This window comes from Lepidochelys kempii, chromosome 1 (genome assembly GCF_965140265.1).
Source record: "Lepidochelys kempii isolate rLepKem1 chromosome 1, rLepKem1.hap2, whole genome shotgun sequence".
In the NCBI taxonomy this organism is placed as follows: domain Eukaryota; kingdom Metazoa; phylum Chordata; order Testudines; family Cheloniidae; genus Lepidochelys; species Lepidochelys kempii.
The window spans coordinates 264,896,250-264,917,068 of NC_133256.1; the positions used below are offsets into that span (position 1 = coordinate 264,896,250).

General features: G+C 40.2%; 1 protein-coding gene across 6 annotated transcripts in view; it reads left to right on the forward strand.

Annotated features, from left to right (window-relative positions):
- Positions 1–6,589: 6,589 nt before the first annotated feature.
- The window catches only part of BLTP3B (bridge-like lipid transfer protein family member 3B), an 81,834-nt gene continuing 67,604 nt past the window's right edge, over positions 6,590–20,819 (forward strand). For 5 of the 6 annotated variants that reach the window (XR_012156694.1, XR_012156695.1, XM_073327420.1 and 2 more), the window contains exon 1: positions 6,590–6,821. Coding sequence is in view for 3 of the 6 variants with exons in the window: in XM_073327422.1 (XP_073183523.1) it covers positions 6,778–6,821 (44 nt within the window). In the remaining 3 variants the exon portion in view is untranslated. The remainder of the gene's footprint in view (positions 6,822–20,819) is intronic. The other variant, XM_073327419.1, reaches the window with a different exon arrangement.

Below are 20,819 nucleotides of genomic sequence, written 5' to 3' on the forward strand. Positions count from 1 at the left end.
CCAAATGCTTTGCAGTCCTTGGAGAATTCCATGGTCACTTCTTCCTCCCCACCCCCACCATACCACGTGGCATCATGGGCTACATCCTTACCCCTACCACTCCATGCTGGGGGACAGCAAGGAAAATCACAACTTCATATACACTGACCTGTGAAAAACACAGTTGGTGTATGTGTAGCCACAATGGATTAGGTCTGCACTGAAATGTCCACCTCTACCTAGTTCCTAGGGCTCAAGGCATAACCTGGTTAATCTAGGCACCCCCACCCTTTCCCAGTTCCTAGGGCTCCAGATGAAAGGCACCTAACTTTACCAAAGAACTTCCTTTTGGACCCCAGTTCATATACCTTAACAAAGGTAAAACAATAAAGAAATGAGGATTTCACAACCACAACTGTGATAAGTGATTTTTTTGTCTGTTACATAATTAATTTTGCTAGGTGTAAATCAATTAAGGTGGTGGGGTATGACGGGCTAGAGAATTTTCTTACAATATGTTAGGATTGGACAGAAACAATCAAGGAACCAGACAGAGATCATACAGACAAACGATAGGGACCATCAAGATAAAACAATAAAGATAAGTGATTTTTTTTGCCAGACAGAATGCTATCAAACTAAGTTTTCTGTAACCATCCTAAGTTCTGTTTCTTTATCTGGTGATAGTGGGTGCTATTAGGACAGGACCACCTTCTTAGAAGCCTGATATTACATTGTTTTAATGTAATTTAGATGGAATGTCAGGATGTGACTTCTTGCTTCTTAGTTAATGGCTGCTGCTCCTTTTGTAGTGGTAAATACCCATTTTTTCATGGTTTGTGTGTATAAAAAGATCTTCTGTACTTTCCACAGTATGCATCCGATGAAGTGAGCTGTAGCTCACGAAAGCTTATGCTCAAATAAATTGGTTAGTCTCTAAGGTGCCACAAGTACTCCTTTTCTTTTTGCAAATACAGACTAACATGGCTGTTACTCTGAAACCTCTTATTAGAGCTGTAGACAAAGACCTTAGGCCTTACAATATGGCTACAGGAAAAGGTCTTATCCTTACAGCGCCACATAATTCACAGCTTCAGCAAAACACCTAATCAGCAAGCACTGCAGGCTAATGAGGCCAATGCAATCAAGGTAGACATCACCTTGTCAACTGTTGGAAATGGGCAATGTCCACCTTGATTGCATTGGCCTCATTAGCACTACAAAAAGTAATTTTCCCTCTCTTGATATTCACCCCTTCTGGTCAATTGTTGTGAATAGGTCACTTTCACCTTAATTGAATTGGCTTCATTAGCATTGACCCCCCCACTTGCTAAGGCAACTCCCATCTTTTCATGTGCTGTAATATATACTGTTTACTGTATTTTTCACTCCATGCATCTGATGAAGAGGGTTTTAGCCCACGAAAGCTTATGCCCAAATAAATTTGTTAGTCTCTATGGGTGTCACAAGGACTCCTCCTTGTTTTCTCATACAATTAGTATTCCCTTTAATTCTCTAACAATACAGGTTTGCATTTCAAAGCTCTAGTCTATTTAACAAGGCTATGTTAACTATTGATAAAGAATAGCCCTAATTACCATTTAGATACTTCTCTAACGTGTCTTTAAAGGTTGAATTTGGGTCATTTAGCCTGCAAGTTCCTTGACCCCTTCTGGCCCTGTGTCACTGTGAGTCTAGCCTGAAGTTTCTAACTGTAATTGTAAATTGGGAAATTTGAAAGGAAGTTACAGACATTCTAGACAAGTCATAGGTGGGCTGTGACGTCATTGACATGAACTGTAACAGTATAGATCATTGTTGCAACCAAGGTCCTATAGTTGCACCAATAGTTGCACCACCAGTTGTGCAGATGTGATTTGTGGGTAAGATCTGACTTGTATATTGACCTGAGTCTGGGGCTTGGTCCTTTGGGATCGAGAGAACCTTTTTTTCTTTTATTGGGGTATTAGTTTTCATAACCATTCATCCCCATAAGTAGTGGCGCTGGTGGTGATACAAGGGAACTGGAGTATCTGAGGGAATTGCCTTCCACATGGCAGATGACAACCGAGGAATGTGTTTTTAGAAATCTTTCTACTGGAATATTTAATAAAAAGGGAGCTCATGGAAACATTCAGTGTGCTTTATAGGCTAAAAACTTACTTAAATTTGACATTAAAATCTTGTACAAAGGAGGTCAAGTGAGGTGTCTATGAAAAGGTTGTAATTTGCTGGTTATGATTATGCTGACTGTATGCGTGTATCATTTTTGTGTTTGAAGTTTTGAATATTGGCTATATACTTGTATCTCAATATGTTTGATTCTAAGTAGCATCAGTGAAGCATTTGGTCAGCTTCTTGAGAAAGGACTATTCTGAGTAAATACCCAATCAAGAAACACTTAACTGACAATGGACCTCAGGAGACTCTAATCAACATCTGAGGAGCCTTCATGGGGCCGTTCAAGGTAGCAGGTGAGCAATGGCTGCTGCCTGCAAACTGAGTCATGCATGGACATGTGACTTGCCCGTGTGACTCAAAACTCCATCTTGCTGCTATGATTTTCCACAGTAAGAACAAAGGGGTCCTTCCACATGGCAGAGGATATAAAAACTTTGGAAGCCCCTCCATTTGGCTTCAATACTACTTCTTACCTCTGGAGGATCTTTGCTACAAACTGATGCTCTGAACAATGGACTGAATGACCCAAATGACCCATCCAAATCTGTGGATGTACCCCAGATACTTGATTTCAGCCTGCAGTTTATTCCATCACTGCTACAAGCCTGAGCCAAGAACTTTGCCATTGCTCTATGTAACTGATTACTTTGACCAATTTTAGCTCTCATCTATATTTGTTCCTTTTTATGAATAAACTTTTAGATTTTAGATTCTAAAGGAGTGGCAACAGTGTGATTTGTGGGTAAGATCTGATTTGTATATTGACCTGAGTCTGGGACTTGGTCCTTTGGGATCGAGAGAACCTTTTTTCTTTTATTGGGGTATTAGTTTTCATAACCATTCATCCCCATAAGTAGTGGCGCTGGTGGTGATACAAGGGAACTGGAGTATCTGAGGGAATTGCTTGTATGAATTCTGGTTAGCCAGTGAAGTAAAATGGAAGTCCTCTCTGTTTGGTGTGCCTTAAATGTAAAGGATCCCCAGCCTTGGACTGTGACTGCCCTGCTCCAAGCAATTTGTCCTAAATTGATACTCTCAGTAATGTCCCTCCAAAGGCCGCGTTGTTACAGGGGTGTATTTTTATAGCTTTGAATTCGCACTACTATAATAGAAATATCTAGAAATAAATGTTTAGAGATAGACAAAAGCATAAATTCCATTTTTAATTTTCTGTCTTTCCCTTTTTGTTCTGTTGTGCAGATGTGAGCAGGAGCAGAGAGAGGTATGTCTAGTTCTAATAGAGGTAAGTGCTTTGTTCTTGGTAACCCAAAAGTGACACAGAGCTACATACAATATTAAACCTTTCAGTGCCTACAAGCAGACCATTTACCCCAAATACTGTAAGAATGGTAATGCTATTTCTTGTGGCTCATGGATGAGCAGATCTTGTTTCACTGAAGTCCATGTCAAGCTCCAAGTGAGTACAATCCCAGTATGATGGATTTTATATATATTTTTCTAGTTTAACATAGTTTGCATTTTTGTTGTTATCCAGTAATGTAAGAAAAGCATTATAATATTCTCATCCCTCTTTAATATAACTGACTTTTTTGCAAATACTGGCCTTAGAAAATGACTGATATAAAATGTTTCCATATGATTGACAAACAGAGATCTCTTCTTTCAAGCCAGGATTGGCAGCAGAATGCAAGACATTCTGGTTTTAGAGCAATCCTTGTTATGTGCTCAGGTCAGTGACTTAATGGCAGCATCCTTAATCCTTGCTCTAACAGATCTATTTTTTGGTCCTTGAAAGGAGGTCACTGGAATTATCAGAAGTCTATTTTCCAGTTCAGCAGTTTCTGGTTTTCTGTTAACATTAAATAAAAGGCACTCTAAAATGTGGGCTGATTTCCTAACATGCCTCTCAACTGCCAAAGTAATATGTGCTATCAGAATTAATTAATTTAAAAAAATACAGAAAACAGAAACACACAAATATTTTTTTAAGGTTATAATTGTGGCATATTTTTGGTTTTTAGCATTCTTATACTACAGTCCAAACTTTCAGCTACCCATTGGAGTTCTTAATATACAACAGATACACAAGTTATCATTTCCCAGCTTTGTCATTATTACATCTTATTGACAACATACAATACCTAGATTAGTGGTAGAGGGGCAAAATGTCAGCATAGCTATTGCTAACTTTTCTATGCTCAGGCTGTATGAAATGGGGAAAATGCAATTTAGTTAGTTTAATTTAGACTGGTATGGTCTGACTGTTTTGTTAATGTTTCCCTCCCTCTCCCACCACAGCCAACTCAATCACTACTTCACATCACACATGCTTATTTGATAGTGTTATACTGAACTCAAACTTATATTTTCACTCTTTTTTAGGACATACAAAAAATGTAGTTTCAGCATCAGACCAGCAATTCTACCTACTTCAACCAGAACATGTTACTCTATCTAGATTTCCTAACTGTCAATAGAATAAAATGTCTCCAATAATTCAAGAATCTGAGATTCCTCAACACTGTAGTATGATGTGTGATAAAACTGATCTCTGCATTCCTAGAATATAATCTAGAAGTGCCATCAACTGTTGCTGTGGTTGCACTTTTAAAACTTGCCAATTTTGCCATAGACAATTTGTGTACTGAAGTACTCTTATTTAGTTAACTAAGGTGTTTTCCAAGGTCATCAGGATGCCTTTTTGTATATTTTTTGATGGGGAAGTTCTAGAATGAAAAGATGGGTTGTTAGAAAGACAAGGTATGTGAAGTAATATCTTATTGCACCAACTTCTGTTGGTGAAAGCTACAAGCTTTGGAGCTTACACAGAGCTCTTTTTCAGGTCATATGGGTTGTTGACAGATGGCTTGTTGACAGAGTGAATTGGTCTCCAAAGAAAGGAAGTAATCTATCTGTATATTTAATCTCCCTGTGTAAAGCCTCAGTAAGATTAAGAGCAGATTTTTTTAAAAGTCTGGGACTTGAGTAATTGTTGGGAAATTCAGGTTATCAGAGGCACAAGTATCTATAAGTGTTGAAGTACTGAAGAGGTTTCTCCTCAGTAGTTCTTATCAGGGCCAAGTTTACAGGTTATATCTATGATATCTTTCTTTGGGCCTTGTATATCTTTCTTTTTCTTTTGGCATGGTATTCCTGGGGTAGATAACTTTTTTATTTGTATGTTTCCAGTTGGAAAGGAGTACTGTTTGTAAATAAAGGGTCTAAAAGCTTCATTTTGGTCCATTACTGAGATAAGCTGTATTAAAAACAGAACTGGAGGAGTATAAGGAAATTCCATGCTGCCTTGAAATATAACAAAACTGTGTATTGCTAGTGTGAATGAAATAAAAGAAAGTTTTCCAACTCCACATGTGACCAACCATTAGGACATTTGTGGGAGATGACCATGATAATATATATAATCATGGCAATAGACAATTAGAGCTTGGGGAGGGGAGGTTAAAGCTCCCTCCCCAAATTAGGGATTTCAGTAATAAAGAGAGAAAACAGTGAGCTTGGAACAGAAGTTAATTTCTCATTATTAAAAGAGGACAAATTTTGTCATGGCACAAAACTACTCATTCAAGTGATAGTCAACAGCTATTATGTTTTAACTCCCTCCAAATAAAATACAACTGTCTACATTTGATATTTTTTTCTCTGTTATATGAAAACAGTAGAATCCTAGCTCCCTTGTTATGTATCTCACATATTGCATCTGTATTAATCTATTGTTTGTATTTCTTATTTTCAATAAAAGTAACAGGGGAATAGGGATCATGGCTGATGATCTCCTCCTCAAATTCTAGTGATGGAAATATGGGTTGGGGAAGTGAGGTAGGGAAAGGGCCTGCGGGCACCAGATGACACGGTGTGGAATGGGAATACAAATGAAGAAGGAGGCAGGCAGGATGCGGGTCTGGGGAATGACAGTGAGGGAAGGGCAGGGAAGCTTCAAGTGGAAGTGGGGTCGCAAGGGGTCGGCAACAAATATAATGAATAAAATTCGAGCCGGATCACTGCAGGGCGCACTTTAGCGTCTGTTTGAACAAAAGCTGCTGCCCACTCCCCAACCATTTTCGGCCCTGCTGGAAGGGGCAGGGGAAAGGGAAGGGAGTCAGGCTGAGGCGCAGCAGCAGGGCAAGGGAAGGGGGGCTGAAGAGGAAGTTGGCTGAGGTGAGACTGGCAGGGGAAGGCTGGTCAGGGTGAGTGAGAAGGCGGGGGGGAGGCGGACTGTGGATGAGGACGGTCGGGGTGACCTGTGCGAAGGTGGAGGCTGGTTGTGTAGAGACGGGCTCGGGGTGGGAGGCAGGATGGGGTGACTCCCTCCCTCCGGGATCCCCGAAGCGCCTGCCTCATGCAGCGAGGTGCGAGCTGGGTTTTGGCTCCTCCGAGTCCCGTGCGGCGCCCCGCTGGGGCAGCGGTGGCTGCAGGCGGCCCCGGCAGCCCGGGGGGAGGTGGCTCTGCCCGGCGCCGCCCCCTCTCCCCTCCCCCGGTCTCTGTCACTAGGTGATGGTGCAGCCAAGATGGCGGCGGGAGCGTGAGCGGAGGCGGCTCCGCTCCCCGACCCCGGGAGGAGGCAGCGCAGGGATGAGCCGCGTCCCCAGCCCCGTTGGGTTCCCGTGAGGCTCGCAGGGAGCGGGCGGCGCCCGGGCCATGGCGGGGATTATCAAGAAGCAGATCCTCAAGCACCTCTCCAGGTGAGTGCGGGGCCGGGGGCGCCGCCCCCCTCCCCGCGGGATCCGGGTGTGCGAGGCCGGCCGGGTTCCCCCCTCTACACTCGCCTCGCTGGCACCAGAACGTGGCGGGGACCGGGCTTCGCTCAGCTCCCGGTGGAGATGGGGTCCCATGAACGCCCCCCTCCGCGGGAGGGGCTGGGGGAGCCTTGGGGCGCTGGCAGCGGTTTTGTAGGATGGGGTTGAAGTTCTAGGGTAAGAAAAAAATCTCCTTGCTTGGCGCCAGGGTGCGGGCTCCTTGGAAACACCCGCGCGAGAGAGAACAGCCCTGAGGGGGGAGAGGGATTCGCGTTGGCGGGCGTAGGAGAGTCCGGGGATGAGTCACGCTGGCGGGGTTGGTTCCCCTCCAGCCACCCCCAGATCCTTGAAGCGTCCCCGTCCCGTCCCGTCCCCGAGCGCTGCAGGATACAAGGCGGCCTCGCAACCAGCCTGGCCATTTATCGTGCCGGGCTGTCGCAGAGGACGAAGATCCGTCTGTGCCCCTCTGCTCCAGCATCAGTGTGTAGTTGGAAAGGCGGAAAGACACAGTGGCTGAGGTAATATCGTTAATTGGACCAATTTCTGCTGCTGAGAGACAAGCTGTTGCGCTTACCCAGAGCTCTTCTGCAGGTCTGGGAAATGTCCTTAGAGTGTCACAGCTAAATACAAGGTGGGGCAGATTGTTTAGCATAAATAGTTATCCTGGATTTCAAGGGAGGACCATTCAAGGTGAAGAAATTAGATAGGTGAGTGAGTGAGGTGCGTGGGAGGGAGGGAGAGCTGAGCTACAGTCACTGCCCAGGAGAAGTGGAGTGGGTTGTAAATTGTACTTGACACGTTGTATGTGGGAGGAGCAAGCAACAGCATGGCTGATGTCATGGAGCCCAGTGTGCACAGTCTTTGCTGCCTATTCCAGACAGCTCCACAGACACACCACATTTGTCTCAGATGACATGGAATCCAGAACAGTGGTGAAATTTTAGCAGGCCCCACAGCGGATGGGGCAAATGAGTAATCTGGGATAAGAAAATCCCTGACATAGAGAAGGATGACTATACTAGGGAGCTGGCTGAGTGAAAAAAAGAGCACTTTGAAATCTGATGTAGTTAAGATGCAAAACACCTTTGCTGGTCTCTTGAACCCTTGACTTATCACAATCAAAACAATACATGTGTAGCCCCACATGGGTGTTAAATCAAATTCTTTTGCACATTTGCACAGCGCAGGAAGATTCTTTGTAACAATTCATGCCCTATGTGTCAGGCAGTCAAAAGGTTACACTTTTTGTACTGTCTCTGTGATTGATTGTTATTCAATTCACTTCATGGTAAAGGCCAACTCTGTTATAAAATATGCACTCAGTCCTGGGCGTGTACATGAATATGTACACAAACTTGTGTGTTAAAGATAAAAACTGTAACCAGAGGTGCCAGCTGTTATAGAATGTAGTGAGATGATCTGATTAATGGGAGTGTTTTTTTAAATACAATTGAATAATTTGGTTTCACTGTTTTAAAAGGGGGAGCCAAAAAATTTCACTGTATAGTCAGAATCTGTGGTGACAGCACAACATTGGCAGCCCTTCAGAGTTTGTTTGTGATTAGAAAAATTGCTCTGGAAAGAGCACTTTATTACTCTTCTTAGTTGTTTCATATGTGTCTTTCAAGTCATATATGATTTGCAGATTATGCATTTACTGCTGCCAATAGTAATAAATAGCAAATAAAAAAAAGAAAAGAAAACCAAATATAGTTGTGGATGACAGCTGAATTCTCTTGTGCCATATGCACCAACAACAGATTTGTTAGCTAAACTCTGATGCAAAATCTTGGCTCTGTGTTCTCCTTAAGGATTAGTAGTTGTGATGTACAAAGCAAAAATGATACAATTTTATTTTTTCTGATTTTTATAATGGCATTGATGATTGAGAAATCTCTTTATGACCTGAACATAATAGAACACTTTGAGAATGAAAATGGAATACCAAGATATCATTTGTACAGAATCAGTTTGTTAATCATGAGCATACATGAAATTGCAGGCCTTCATTTAGGGCCTGAGCCTATGTGGTGCTTGGCTTCTTCAACTTCCAGTGAAGACGGTAGGAGTTGATGAAGTTCAGCACATTGTAAGATCAACCCCATCATTTTCCACAAGAAGTGGTTGTTCCATATGTAAAGATCAAGAAGTTTGGAGTTCAAAAGCTCTAAGTTCCTGTATGCAGTAGTGGTATATTCTTTTCATAATACAACATTATATCTCCTGTTAGTAATGTGTTAATAAATTGTGTGCACCATGAAAGTAGAAATAGAACCACAATCTTTGTATTTTACGTTAAGGTCTTGTTTGTTTTTTGGTACATGTGCATGCCTAAAATCAGCTGTGCGCAGTAGTTGGTTTTATAATATAAATCCACATCCACATGTTAGGTCAGAATTGAGCCCCTAGGTTATTTTTTTTACTGTTCTATAATTTGCAGTTGGTTTCTAGTGGTTTGTAAGGATATGTATTGGAACACAACAGATCATTCAAACCTTAGAAGTTTGGTGATTTTTTTTAAACTCTCTGATAAGCTGACAATTTGAAATTTGTACAGATATGGGTTTTTATTGTCCTCCTTACACTTAAACTTTTTTATTGTTCTACTTACAATATAGTAGACACATTGTTTCGCAAAATCTGGACCCCATTCTGACACTTGTACTAATTTGGAAATCAGTGGGACTACTTGTGGAGGAAGGCTTTGCTCAGCATGAGTAAAAGGAGCAGGATTAGGCCTCTACTTAGCTGATACAGTTAAATATAGAGATCTGTCATGTCAATAAAATGGCTGATTTGACATGTCAATAAAATGATCAATGGAGAATAAAGAAAACTTTCCATTAACATCAGAAATGTTTTCCCTAGGAAATTAAAATTTGTATATAGTGGGGTATGTATATATGATTGGCTATATAGCTTTATATAGGCTTTATAGCAAAGGTAGAACAAACTGTCTTATGAATAGCTATTTGCTTTGCAAATACTAAACTGTCAGTCTCTAACTCTTGAAACTGTTTTCTGAGTGTGTTCTGTTTGCGGTTTTGGGGTTAATTAGGTATGTTTTAGCACTAGCAGTTAGGTGCACTAAACTTCAGGCTTCTTTCTCATAGTAGTTCTCAGTACTTCAGGGTTCTTTCTCACATATAACCTACTAATTTGTTTGCTTTAAATGTAGGGAAAAAATTGCAAGTTACAAATCAGTGTTTCTTAACCATTTTCTTAACGTGTTACAATAAAAAATTGTTGGATTACAGAGCTGTTAGCAAAAAGAAAAGGAGTACTTGTGGCACCTTAGAGACTAACCAATTTATTTGAGCATAAGCTTTCGTGAGCTACAGCTCACTTCATCGGATGCATCTGATGAAGTACTCCTTTTCTTTTTGCGAATATAGACTAACACGGCTGTTACTCTGAGAGCTGTTAGGTTTGTCAAATCAGTTTTCCAAACCAGACACAGATAAAAGTAGACAAAAGACCCTAGCACAATGGGGCCCTACTCTTGGCTGGAGCCCCTAGGCACTACCATAATTGCAATAAGGAAAAAGGAATCAGAATAGGTGCTCCCTTTACAGTTCTGGATGAGTTGAAATCGCTCCTCCCTCTCTCTCTAGGTATCAGTTCCAGCAGAAACAGAGACCTTGTCAGCTCATAAAGTATCCCAGATTGTCCTGTCGGGCTTAAGGAATAATGTGAGCGGAGATTCAGTAAGATTTATGCTCATTCAACCACTAACTTGGAGTGGAAAGTAAAGAAAAGTAAAAAATCAAAACCAAACTTAAACTGGGTAAATAAAACCAACCTGACAAAAACACCCTCCCTTTCCAGATGAGTTTTATACAGTCTTAGCATAACTTTGGTAAATGATTTTAGACCTTCTTTTTCTTCGGAATCCTTGGATAACAGAACCCTAATAAATAGGTTATTACAGTCTCTCTCTCTCTCTCTTTTTTTTTTTTTTGTAAATAGGCTGAGTTTGTGGGTTCCATTGTTGTGACTGTTCTCATTGTTTCATGTATTATAGGGGAAGCGGGTAGTGACTTCTATCTATATTTAGCTTGCTTAACACTTTCCATTATTACAAAAAGTTATATTGTTATTTTCTTTGAGAAGCTTTTGCACCTCTTTCGTTTGCAGCAGATCTTTGATATTTGGTAAGAGAATAACCCTCAGGCTACACAGATGCCTTTTCTTTGACCCATAAAATTCTCTTCAGCTTTTGCTGTGATATAAATTTAAAGATTGCCATTTCGCTTCTCTCATTTGTGTTCCTCAGGAAAGTGTTGGCAGTGATGAAGTGATGAAGTGAGCTGTAGCTCACGAAAGCTCATGCTCAAATAAATTGGTTAGTCTCTAAGGTGCCACAAGTACTCCTTTTCTTTTTGCGAATACAGACTAACACGGCTGTTCCTCTGAAACCTGTTGGCAGAATGTAACAATAAAAACTGAATGAGCCTGGTCTACAGTATGGGGGGGGATTGATCTAAGATATGTCAACTTCAGCTACGAGAATAGCATAGCTGAAGTCGACTTATCTTAGATCTACTTAGAATCACTTACTTCGTGTCCTCGCGGCGCGGGATCGAAGGCCACCGCTCCCCCGTCGACTCCGCTTCTGCCTCTCACCCTGGTGGAGTTCTGGAGTCGACAGCAGAGCGATCGTGGATCGATTTATTGTGTCTACACTAGATGTGATAAATCGATCCCCGATAGATTGATCGCTACCTGCCAATCTGGAGGGTAATGTAGACGTGGCCTAAGGCTGGACCATGCTGCTGCTTCCCAGCAACATATGCTATTGAGAATGCCTGGGAGGTGCTAGAGAAGCTATGGAGGAGGAGGACTGTGAGGAAGAGATCTGGGCACCACATGGGGATGGAGCTCCCTCAGCCCTCCATGTGGGGGGGGAGAGCTTATCTGGACTGCCCCCACCTTCTCTCCCAGACCACACTCCACACCCAGCATCTAGACCCAATAGTCCATGCCTCTTCTGGTAGCACCATATGGGTCAGGAACTCCCTCACTACTCCTAGGGGTGGTGAGAGAGCTGGGCTCACCCCACCCCCATCTCAGAACACACACCCTGTCTCCCTCTAGTTGGTAGCAGGAGAAGGCTGTTATCCCAATGGTAATCAGTCTTGTAGTTTAAGTGCTGGAAGTTTGTGCTGCAGTTTTGTGAATTAAGCAGCCTTAATTCTGCCCCCTGCTCCATATGCATCTTTAATTACATGTTCACATACTATGGTATTCGCAGGATCCATGTCTCATTCAATGCATAGGATGGATGCACAAGCGGGCAGAATTAAGATGACGTAGGAAGTATCAGATGTACAGTTGCCCAACTTTTGAGTGCTTGATTTTTGCAACCTAAAATAATGTCAATTTAACACTGGGGGGGTTTATATGGATATATTATGAAGATAACTGACTTAAGTAGGTTAAAATAAAAAGTTAATGGAGACCTGAAATCAAACACACAAGAGAAGTCTGATGTGGTTGAGGAACGTGAAAGAAGGATTGTCTTTGGGTTGCAGCTGTATTATTATAATATTATACCTTCTCTCAGCATTCAGATTGCTTTTGAACCATAGAAATGTAGAGCTGAAAGGGACCTTGGGAGTATTAGTTCATTCTGGCCCCCTTCTCCCACTCTTCCCCCCTGGTTCTCCCCAGTGCAGAGGCAGGATCAAATATACCAAGACGACTCGTTTCTTCTGTGACACCCTTAAGAAATTAGCTGACTAATAATGGCAAGGTTGGAGACTCACTAGGGATAGCCTATATCTGATAAGGGGACCGTGGGGGGAAAATATCAACACTTAGCTAACCATAATCATAAACTTATGTTTTTCTCTTTTCTCATGTCCTTTGTCTGTTGATCATACATTTGTTTTATATTTATACAATGACTACCACATTATGGGCACTACAAGGAATAAATAGTAAATAACTTAAATTCTCAGTTTTAATTATAAGGAGGTAATTTCCCTTATTGTAGTACTACAGAATCACCATTGAATTCACAATATTTTCCTATAAAAAGTGTCGGAATTACCCAGAATATCCATCTGTGTCTTAGTTGTAATTAATTTGTCTATCATTGTTATCTAGGTGCTATATAAAGAATTTGGAGAGCATAAATTCTCTCTGCAAGTACCTTAATTTTCCTGTTGTTTTCATTGAGGTGGGATGTGCTTTAGCTCAGTGAGGGAAACTCTTGGCCATTCTATAGCCACCCTTACTGAGGTAAATGAGATGAGTCTTCTGTTACAGTCTGAAGATAGTAAGACTTTGGACCAAATGCAGCTTCTGTATAGGCTTCACCATTGTTTCAAATGCTTTACTCCAGCGTGGAAACAACAAAGATGAGGATTGTTTACTAGATCAGCCTATGAAAGGGCTGCCGTCTTCAGGCTAGTTTAAAATGATAAAAACTATTTCTGGCTATACCTGTGTTTTCATGTCCTGGATTAGTGATACTCTTTGACTTATCTTTCGCAGACATTTTGTTGCTTTTTGTATTAAAAAAAACCTCCATTTATGCAGGATGAGTTACTCCTCCCTATGGGGAAGGAAAGACAGAGAGAGAACAAGAGAGATTGCTCTTTTTGTTTTTCTAATACTTATTAAATCCTCCAATCCTATGGTGATAGGTACAGTATAAGAATCTAGCTAGCTAAAGTCCAGTAAGATTCAGATTGCACACCACCTTGATCATGAGAGCGCAGATACGCTCAGTAACTTAGGTTGCTGCTAATTCTTCAGTGTTGGTCTCTTCCTACCAGTATCGCTTCTCTTTTACTTGCATAGAACCATCTGCTTGACCCAACTCATTTTCTTTAATGAACTTACCCTATTAGGTCACTGAGACATCTGAGTAATGCCATTATCTACCCTTGATAATGAGGTGGAGAGCTGGCTGTCATGTACATACTGCTGGCATCAAAGACCATATAATCTTACAGTCTCCTCTGTTGGTTTGAAATACATGTTGAATATATGGGGAAAATCTTGATCTTCATGTGATTCCACAAGTACCAGAGCTCTCAGGGAGGAAAAGTAGTTCATCAGGATCTTCTGGGGACCAGTCTAGAGGAATGAGCAAAATATACTTAATGCTCCCTGCCCTTCTAGGTCTTCTGTGTGAGTCCACAGGTCAGTGGGGTCAAACGCTGCCAATAGGGTCTAAGAGCACCAGTGTGGATATTTGTTCTGTTTATGACTATAAGGAGATGCTACATCAGTAGATCTCCTTAACAGATCTGGGTCTGAAGCTTGAGTCAGATGTGTCCAAGATACTGACAAGGGTGAGGTGTTGCTGAAGTTGGTTTTCTACCAGGTTCTCTACAACTTTTCCTAGAAAGGAAAGTTTAGTCACAGGGTGAGGTCTAACCTAGGCCCTTATCTTCTGTTTTTATGTGACCACATTAGTGCCTGCAAGATCCACATCCTTTTGTGGAGTAAGCTTTCATTTAAAATAAAAGTTCTAGCATTTTGAAGTATGAAGAAAACCTTCCAAATTGGAATGAATGCTGTATTGTCTAAAGCAGCCCTATATGTTACGAATTGTCCCATTCATGTTAATAGGATGTTAACTCTTAAGTTTAACAATGGCAACTTAAAGGGACACCTTATCTGCTATTTTTACAAATAACATCCAAGCCATTTTCATCTTCCGGTGCCAAAAGCCCCATCTTCCTTCGAAATGGCTTTCAAATCTCCATCTTCACCTTTCTCATTCTTACTTATCTGTGACAGCAGCTGTTAAAAAGCTATACGTTGGTGATACAGAATTCTGTAGCACACTTAAAATGAAAAATTTGGTGGCATCATACGTAATTTGAAAAGTATTCTGAAACAGATTTGTATTACATTTAATATCAAAACCAATAGTACAAGGAATAATGTACTAACTATATTATTCCTTTTCATATTTAATTCAATAAACGTCTCTGTTTTAGAATTTTTTCTCAGCTGATGAAGTGCCATTATGCACCAGAAATCACGGAGAATTTAGGTCTAGTGTATCAGAGAGTATGTGAGAGATAGGTCTAACCCAGGTAGTATGTGTGCTACAGAAATATTTGAGTTGAACACCAGTGTATATTAATGCCTATGAGGCTTGTGACAGACATCCCGTCCGGAAGTTGGTCCATTTAAAAGATACTACCTCACCCACCTTGTCTCCAATATCCTGGGGCCAATATGGCTAAAACAACACTGTAAGCAATTCCACACTTTGAAAGATTTGAGATGGCTTGCTTTGGGAACTCATCAACGTTGCATGGATTGACAAGGATCACCTTCTTGTAACTGCCTTCCCTGGATTGTGTGGATGCCCTCTGAGATTTCCCAGCATCTGCTAGCTAGGAAGGAGCTTTAGTTTTTGTTTACTCCCTTGATTCAGCATCCACTGCTTTAGTGTAATCTCAGTTTTGGGGAAAAGTGCTTAGTTAGGTGCTGCTTCAGAACCAGTAGAGAACACAATTGTATGAAATATTTTTTTATCTAGGTTTGACATAAGTAGCAATTCTTTCTCTTTTCTTGTTATTGAGTTGTATTTTAAAGGGTTCATTCTATGCGATTTTGCATTTTTGGTGGGCTTTTGCAGGTTCCAGATGTGTAGCATATGAAAAATACTGAAAGCAGAATGTTGATAAAGCTACTTGTGAAGCACTTTGATATAGAGATAGAGATGATGTTGAAGTAAGGAAACCTTATGCTGGGTGGAGAACGAGATAACAAGGGAATAAGAATGGTAGTGAACTAACTCAGGGCTGCAGAGGAAAAGGAGAAGAGAGGTGAAAATAAATTAAGAATGCCAGGATAATAGCTACCAAAACTACCTTTAATATTGCGCCACATTTTTTTAGAGAATTTAATTTCTGCAGTGTTTTTTTATTTGGGTGGTGATTTCACATTAAATAATGACAACCTTATACTATAAATTTGAGGCTTAAACTACTACAGTGTCTTTTAACTAACAATTTAAAACCATTAAAAATAGATCATACCCTTTCAAACAGGAGAACAAATATGTAGGAAAAGCCGGCAGAGAACGAGGCATCAGGATAAATGAATATTTACAAGGAAAAAATCATTTATATGGCATAGAAGTACTGATTACATGATCTTTTTTAGAACTACTAAAATGTTTTCCCCAAAATCCACAGCCTAGTGGTCACTGGTGGGACATGAGTATTTTTAGGTTGCGTACTTAAAAAAAAATCCTTGCTGAATTAGTGTGTGTGTTAAAGTTTGCTAGATTTTCAGCACGTTAACAAGACTTTTAACATTAAAGATAAGTGAATTCTTTGTATAAATATATGTATAATTAGTCACTGGCTTTTAGAGTAGATTTTAAGGGACTCCTGAAGTACATCTCCACATACTGAATATTATATTCATATTAATTTAACATTCCAATTTTTATGCAAAAAATTGCATTGAAGTTTATGTGGACTGCTTGAGACTTGTTATTATCATTGCTTACAAAAGAGCAAAACAGTTTGTATCCTGTTATTTCAAAATACTGAACAAAATGCACAGTAAAGGAGGAAAGTTACTATAAATCTTACAAGAAAAGGAGTACTTGTGGCACCTTAGAGACTAACCAATTTATTTGAGCATAAGCTTTCGTGAGCAAAGCTTATGCTCAAATAAATTGGTTAGTTTCTAAGGTGCCACAAGTACTCCTTTTCTTTTTGCGAATACAGACTAACATGGCTGTTACTCTGAAACCTATAAATCCTACAACATTAAGGCAAAATACTGAGTACTGAGCCTGGAAACAGTGAAGATGACTAATTTTTATGGGACTGTCAGGATTATCTTAGAGGCTTGACTGCCTCCCGCATGACAAAAACCCATGTCATTTACAGCCCTAGTGCCAAAATCCTCATCTTCATCCTTATAAGCATAGGTGCACCTCTGACCCCTCTGATGTTTCTATGTGCATCCCTTTGATCTCATGCTCTTACCTTTGCTGTGTTGAAATCACGCAATTCTCCCACTCAGATGGGGTCCTGTGCTACCGTACCCTGTATATTGACCATGCTAAACGAGCAGATCCAGCTGGTTTGGTACCTGCAGATCTTTCCTTTCAGAGTTTGTGAGCAGTCATGAATACAGTGGCCAGGCAGCCATCTTAAATCAAAGTATTGTTAATCCTAACAGTACAAAGCATAACATAAGAGGAAAAAGGATTTTTAGTAGAGCTGTCAAACAATTAAAAAAATTAATCGTGATTAATCACGAGATTAAAAATAAAAGAATACCATTTACTTAAATATTTTGGACATTTTCTACATTTTCAAATATTAATTTAAATTACAATATAGAATACAATGTACAGTACTCTCTATGTACTTTTTATTACAAATATTTGCACTGTAAAAATATAAACAAAAGAAATAATATTTTTCAGTTCACCTCATGCAAGTACTGTAGTGCAATCTTTTTATCATGAAAGTGCAATTTACAAATGGAGAATTATTTTTTTATGTAACTCCACTCAAATAAAACAATGTAAAACTTTAGAGCCTACAGGTTCACTCAGTCCTACTTCCTGTTCAGCCAGTCGCTAAGACTAACAAGTCTGTTTAAATTTATGGGTAACAATGCTGCCCACTTCTTATTTACAATGTCACCTGACAGTGAGAACAGGCGTTTGCACGGCACTTTTGTAGCCAGCATTGCAAGGTATTTACATGCCACATATGCTAAACATTTAATCCCCCCTCATGCTTCAGCCACTATTCCAGAGGACATGTTTCCATGCTGATGACACATTCTGCTTGGTAATGATCCAAAGCAATGCGTACTGACACACATTCATTTTCATCATCTGAGTCAGATGCCACCAACAGATGGTTGATTTGTTTTTTTGGTGGTTCGGGTTCTGTAGTTTCTGCATCGGAGTGTTGCTCTTTTAAGACTTTTGACAGTATGTTCCACACCTCTTCCTTTTCAGATTTTGGAAGGTACTTCAGATTCTTAAACCTTGGGTCGAGTGCTGTAACTATCTTTAGAAATCTCATATTGGTACCTTCTTTGCGTTTTGTCAGGTTCAGGGCCGGCTCCAGGCACCAGCGTTCCAAGCAGGTGCTTTGGGCTGCAGTCAGAAAGGGGCGGCAGAGTTACCGCAGCGGTTGCAATTCGGCGGCAGCTTCTTCGTTCCGCTGGCTGTGGCGGCAATTCGGCGGCGACAGGTTTTTTCACTGCTTGGGGCGGCAAAAATGGGAGAGTCGGCCCTGCTCAGGTTTGCAGTGAAAGTGTTCTTAAATCAAAAAAACATGTGCTGGAGTGTAATCCGAGACTGCCATAACACAAAATATGTGGCAGAATATGGGTAAAACCACAGAGCAGAAGACATACAATTCTCCCCCGAGGAATTCAGTCACAAATTTAATTAACACATTATTTTTTTTAAAGAGTGTCTTTTGTTTATATTTTTTACAGTGCAAATATTTGTAATAAAAATAATAAAGTGAGCACTGTACATTTTGTATTCTGTGTTGTAAGTGAAATAAATATATTTGAAAATGTAGAAAAACATCCAAAATATTTATAATTTTCAGTTGGTATTCTACTGTTTAACAGTATGATTAAAACTGTGATTAATTGCAGTTAATTTTTTTAATCAAGTTAATTTGTTTTCACTTAATCGCTTGCATTAACTTTGATTAATTGACCGCTCTAATTTTTAGAACAAAAGGTCTATGTGCATGTCTACCTTACCTAAGCCCTACTGTCCTTGAAATGGAGACCCTTGTAGGTCTAATTTCCAAGATAACTTAATCTCTGAAGTCAGTGTTCACCTTGGCTCTCACTTTCCCTGTCTGTGAGGGACTGTCTTGAAATCCAGCCAGAAGTGTTTGTTCTCTTAGCTCACGTTCTTGGACCTCGTTCCCAAACCAGTTTGGTGACCTCTGAGTTGAGCTAGGGCATTAAAGCAAGTGGTATTTCCATTGTGTCTCAGGTATTTGCTGAGAAGCATATATCTAGATTCATTTCCCCTTTCCAGGGTGCATTTCCTGAAAATCCTGCTGTTAAATTAACTCAGTATATGCATATAGTAACATCACAATAACCCAGTCAACCCACAATAGTAATAAATTATTACAGGTAACTCCACATAAGATATTTCTGCCTTTTATTTTTTTGATTTATCACAACTGTATTTTTATTTGGAATTATTTTGCTGCAAGTAAACCTATTTTTAGAAGATTTTGTGAGAGGTTTTAAAGGGTCTCTCATAGAGTTAAATTAGAGCTTTCCATTTTTAATGTCATTATAAGTAACTATGGGATCTTGATGTGTAACCTGCATTTGCTAGTATTCCTTTGTTTTAAATAAATGGAACTAAAATATTACATAAGGAATGTGCTACTCTGCCACTTTACATATTAAATATACCAATTATATTACAGTGTATGTTAAAGGTCACAGTAGGCACCAGTCTCAGTAAGGACTAAACCTCTGTACATATGTACGCTAAGATAAAGTTAATTGTATATCATGCTTCAGAATGTAAACTAATCACCCGTGGAATGGATGTCTGGCCAGAAAGATTTCACCCTTGCCTGACTATTGCATAGAATTGTCTGTTTTCACTTTCCTCAGATATTGGTAGAAGAGCTGGTTTGGTTTGCCTTAACAAATCCTTTGTACTAAGTGCCTACCTCAATTTCATTTGTTCATGCTGGTGAGCATAAAGGAGCCCAGAAACAATAAAGTGTTTTGTTTTGCTCTTCTCTTTATATTTATTACAATTAATAAATAGCTTCAGCCAATTTTTACAGCATTTTAGGGGGAAAAATACCCTCAGCTGAAAACTCAAATTGAAACCATTACAGTACCTTAATTACAGCATTGCAATAGTATAATTCATTTTGCTTAGTGTTATTGTTTTGCCAGTCATTGAGATTTTTAGAAATACATAAAATCCAGAAACACTGGTTGTAGAGTATTTGGGCTTTCTAATAATTAGGATTTGGAAAGTTTGGAATTTTTTACAGTCGAACCTCAAGTTATGAACACTTTGGGAATGGAGGTTGTTAGTAACTCTGAAATGATCGTAACTCTGAACAAAACATTATGGTTGCAGGTTTCAGAGGGATAGCCATGTTAGTCTGTATCAGCAAAAACAACAAGGAGTCCTTGTGACACCATAGAGACTAACAAATTTATTTGGGCATAAGCTTTCATTGGCTAAACCCCACTTCATCAGATGCATGGAGTGAAAAATACAGTAGGCAGGTGTGTATATATTACAGCACATAAAGAGATGGGTGTTACCTTACCAAGTGGGGGGGGAACATGCTAATGAGGCCAATTCAAACAGGGTGAATGTAGCCTATTCCCAACAGTTGACAAGAAGGGTTGCATATCAACAGAGAGAAAATTACTTTTTGTAGTGACCCAGCCACTCCCAGTCTTTATTCAGGCCTAATTTGATGGTGTCAAGTTTGCAAATTAATTCCAGTTCTGCAGTTTCTCACTGAAGTCTGTTTTTGAAGCTTTTTTGTTGAAGAATGGTCACTTCTAAGTCTGTTATTGAGTGTCCAGGGAGATGGAATGTAATATATGCTACCATGGGCCAGCAATGCCCCTCTGCCATGTACATTGGCCAAACCAGACAGTATCTACGCAAAAGAATAAATGGACACAAATCAGACATCAAGAATTGTAACATTCAAAAACCAGTAGTAGAGCACCTCAGTCTCCCTGGACACTCAATAATAGACTTTAAAGTGGCCATTCTCTAAGTCACCCGGGTTTGCACTACAAAATGTAATTTTCCCTCTGCTGATATTCACCCCTTCTTGTCAACTGTTGGGAATAGGGTTGGATAAGGAGCAGAGGGTCCTGGGGAGTAGTCAGGGGGCGGTGGGATGGGGTGGAGGTTGGGGGGGGCAGTCAGGGGACCGGGAAAAGGGGGCC